The 4,278-nt window shown below is 38.2% G+C and overlaps 1 protein-coding gene across 1 annotated transcript; it reads right to left on the reverse strand.

The window, feature by feature from the left end:
* Positions 1–323: 323 nt before the first annotated feature.
* On the reverse strand, positions 324–1,353 carry LOC101744604 (uncharacterized). The gene is made up of 2 exons (XM_012689577.2): positions 912–1,353; positions 324–376 (listed from the first exon to the last, which is right to left on the reverse strand). Exons 1-2 carry the CDS (start codon positions 1,351–1,353, stop codon positions 324–326), a joined length of 495 nt encoding a protein of 164 aa, XP_012545031.2.
* Between the last annotated feature and the right edge of the window lie 2,925 nt (positions 1,354–4,278).

Consider the following 4,278-nt stretch of genomic DNA (forward strand, 5'->3'; position numbering starts at 1 on the left):
CCGCCCGATCGAATTTATCATGTAAAATAATTCACTGATGTTCCATGTAGTCAATTCTTAATTGCGATGACGAGAAATATGTAAATGTTATTTTTTATCCCAATTTATATTTCAACATTTCATATTTGGAAATAACTTGGGCCACAATTTTTATTATTTTATGTGGATGATATGTCCCGCTGCCAGGGCCATAAACAAGTGCACGGGAAGTTTGGCAGGAAAGTTTTTGTGTATATACTGTGTCGCGCTCTCCGGAAAACGTTGCATCCCAATTCCCGTTCTCGGTCACATACACATATGTTTTTGGCACACGATACCGATGCTTAAGCCATTTTATCTAAGTGTTTTATTGTTTGGTAGTACACGTAGTAGTGAACTATTGAACGGGGAAATAATACACACAGTTACAAATGTGCAGATATCGTCCGTGACCTGATTGATGGTTCAGATTTCGATTAAGTCTTCGTCTCAAGGTAGGGGCGGAATTCACGTTGTGATTTCGTGACCTCATCATACATCTACGCAATAAATAAATAAATTTAAGTTATGTAATGTGTTCATAACCAGTGTCAGACCAAGTCCAGACCAAGTCAAGGTTGCCAGATGCCCTTTACACGTAAGTATAATACTCGGCAAACTTCTTGAGCATTAGTTGACGTAGTGGGGGTAAGTTCGCGCATCGTACAATTACGTACAAAAATGTTATTAAGTTATTAAAAACAACATATGTATTTATTTATATATTTATTAGTACATGAACAAAAAATACAGGTTAATAATTGTAGTAATTTAATCTAGGGGTAAAATAGATATTCCTTCCATTAGGTCAAAACTAGAGCTGGTGCCAGGTCTTGGATCAGCTGAAGCTGAGCTGGTATTTGTAATTGTTTTTTCGCTATCATAATCATGACCATCATCATCATCACTACTTTCTTCATCCGTGTCGCAATCATCGTCAGCAAAAATTACAAACTCATCAGTGACTAAATCTACCACATGATCACTTTTTACATACTCCGCCTCAATCTCTTTTAACTTTTGACATAATCTACCCCATTCCGGAGCACCCATCGCCGCGACCTTTTCCTTCACTAGCTCTATTACTTTGCCAGTGTTCCAGTTGACATTTTTGCTACTGACATACCCTTTAATAGCTGCCCAAGCCATTTCAATTGGGTTGAGGTCTGGATGGTATGGAGGTAAGCGAAGCACTGAATGGTTGTGGTTTGATAAAATTTTATCAATGCTGTATGTTTTGTGTTGTCCCTTATGTGCTTTAATCAAGCTAAAAAGCTGGGGTTTCAACATGTTTTCATCGTATGGAATTTCTTTTTCTTGTAACCATTTCTTCATTTAGACTTTTTTGGCATTGGCAGTTGGGGCGGGGTCAGACTGTTTATTGTGATATGACGCATTGTCGACTACTACAACGGAATTTGGTGGCAGATTTGGTAGCAACTGACAACGCAGCCATTTTTCGTAGTTCAAATAGTTCATGTTATCGTGGTAGTCACCAGATTTTGTGCCAGCTTTAAACAAAAGAAGGGCATTGGGAACAAATCCATCTTCGGAGCCAGCATGCACTATTACTGCACGCTGTCCTTTCGAAATAACCCCCAGTTGATCCATCTGACCACGACATACCACTTGCATGTGATAAGTCGACATAGGACTCATCGGTGTACACTATCGGTCTTCCTTCTTGCCTATATTTAATTATTTTTTGGAGATATTCGATCCTTAGTAGTCGAATATTACTTTTTTCAATTAATAGCTTCCGATTATTTTCTGTTCTTTTCCATCTGAAGCCTAACTCTTTCATAATTCGTCGTAAACTTCGTTCCGAGCCATTAAAATTTATATCTTCTTTCAATTTTTTACGAAGTCTTTCGACGGTAGGAAGTTCGCTGTTTGTTATGTGATAATTATGAATACATCTTTTTATTGCAGATTGGTCGAAACTATCAATTCCAGTAACTTTGTTCTTCCCTGATCTTTTTTTACCTGGAGTACGAAACACGGCGAGCAAGTTAGAGCCCTTCGCTTCATTAATAATACGCCTAACAGTACTGACTGATGTTTTTGTTGCCTCTGAAGTCTCTTTTACCGTTTCCATATCATTATTTCCCTGCTTTTTAAGAAAGCAATATACGTCGTACACCATTTTTCTAGCTTGTCTTTTTAATACTACACCAGTTTGACGTGGCATAGTATATTTTTTATAAAAAATCAAGAAACACTCAACAAATAGCAATAACAACAAAATCAACAAACAATAATAATTATAACAAATAACTTCAACGATTAATATTAATAGACTTTTCACTGTACGCAAGCGTACTTTTGGGAGCAAGCGGAACGAAGGCGCGGTGCGGGACGAAAGGTTCGACTGATCTACCAGATTCTACCAATAACGCGCTCGATACGATTTCCCCTGCCGTCGCGCCTCACCCTCACCACCAAAGTGATCTAAAATTCGGTTCTGCGCAGTCAAGGTCATTTGCTCACGAAGTTTGCCGGTTACTATACCTGACGCATGGCCGAAAGGGAGGAGTGGCACCGGATAAAACTCATTACCGAGGCCATGACGACCACGACCACTCTGCCAGGAGTGCAGTGGTGACGAAGAAGTTCTCTATAAACTACCACTGGACGCGTACCAGTTGCAAAATCCAGTTTTTCTACAAAAGTTTTACTAATTTTGTAATTATGTAATGTAAGCATTTATAGTTGTCAAATCGATGAACTTTCATCGATTACGAGGGCCCTGCAACTGGAAGGTCGCCAAGAAATAGCTGAAACGTGTGCAGGTATGGTATGACTATCCAATTCATAGGAGACCGTTTATTATCTCTACATTAGAACGTATTTTCAAAGGGTCTGGGAAAATGGGTCGCAAACGAAATAAATGAAAGGTAAATTAAAATATAATATCTTGCACTGCACTAAAATTAGCATGTCAAATAATGACAAAACATACACGCTGCTTTTAACTTATGTATTTACTCATTTTCACTATGATTAGCGAATAAATGATTTCTTTCTTTCTTTCTTTCAAAAACATTGCAATATCTGAGGACGAACCCGTGTGTGTGTGCTGCTGACGATGATTAATATTATGGAAACGTAATGGTCGATAATGTTAAAGAGCCACCGCAAAAGCCAAGAAGGGGTTTTACATAGAGATTTCCTCCTCGATTTAGTAGAATACGAGAATATTTCCAAAAAAATCCTAGAAAGACAATGTAACCGTCGGCCTGCTAGATGCGAGCACCGCAAGTCCCTTTGTTGTAACAAATTTTGAGCGAGGCATTAATTGTAAGTACAAATATGATAATGCCATCAGATATTTTGCAAATAAACCAGTTCAGTACATCTACCATCGTCAATTTAACAATCAAAATACTAATTTCTACAGATAAGGACATTCTGAGAGTATATTTTATTGGCGATTTTAACAAATTGGCTAAATAATTTTTTAATAATTCAACAATTTGCTACTCGGAAAAGACTTACGATACTAGGCTGCACTAAAAGTATCGGGAATGGAATATTTCCACTGTTCCTGTCATATTAAAATCTTTTTAAATGAAAACTCCTTTGTTTTAAAAATCGAATACCATTTATTTATTTAAAAAAAGATTCTCGGTCTTGTCACGAGGTTTTGTCAAACTTGTTTAGTCGTTGAGAAAATGGAATTGACTCGAGAAAATTCAAGAGCGATGATTTATTATGACTTTCGAAGTGGTTTAACACAAAAACAGTGTGTTGACCGGATGATTTCTGCATTTGGTGATGAAGCCCCATCCAAAACCACAATTTATCGCTGGTTTGCTGAGTTTCAACGTGGACGTGTCAAGCTCAGTGATGATCCCCGTCAAGGTCGTCCAAAAACTGCAGTCACCCAAGAAAACGTTGATGCTGTGCGTAAGCTGATTGAGGAAGATCGACATGTGACATACCGCGAAATTCAGGCAACTTTAGTCATTGCATGAGTCAAATACAAATAATCTTGCATGAACAATTAGGTGTAAAAAAGTTGTTTTCCCGATGGATACCGCATTCGCTCTGTGAAGAGCAAAAAGCGGCTCGCGTTACTTGGTGCGTCAGAACTCTCGAAAGATTCCACGCAGGATTCTCAAATGCTGTATACAACATTGTATCAGGTGACGAATCCTGGATATACGCGTACGAACCCGAAACAAAAAACCAGTCACGAGTTTGGGTGTTCGAAAATGAGTTAAAGCCAACAAAAATTGTTCTTTCACGGAGTGTTGC

The sequence above is a fragment of the Bombyx mori genome, chromosome 9, assembly GCF_030269925.1.
Source record: "Bombyx mori chromosome 9, ASM3026992v2".
Classification (NCBI taxonomy): Eukaryota; Metazoa; Arthropoda; class Insecta; order Lepidoptera; family Bombycidae; genus Bombyx; species Bombyx mori.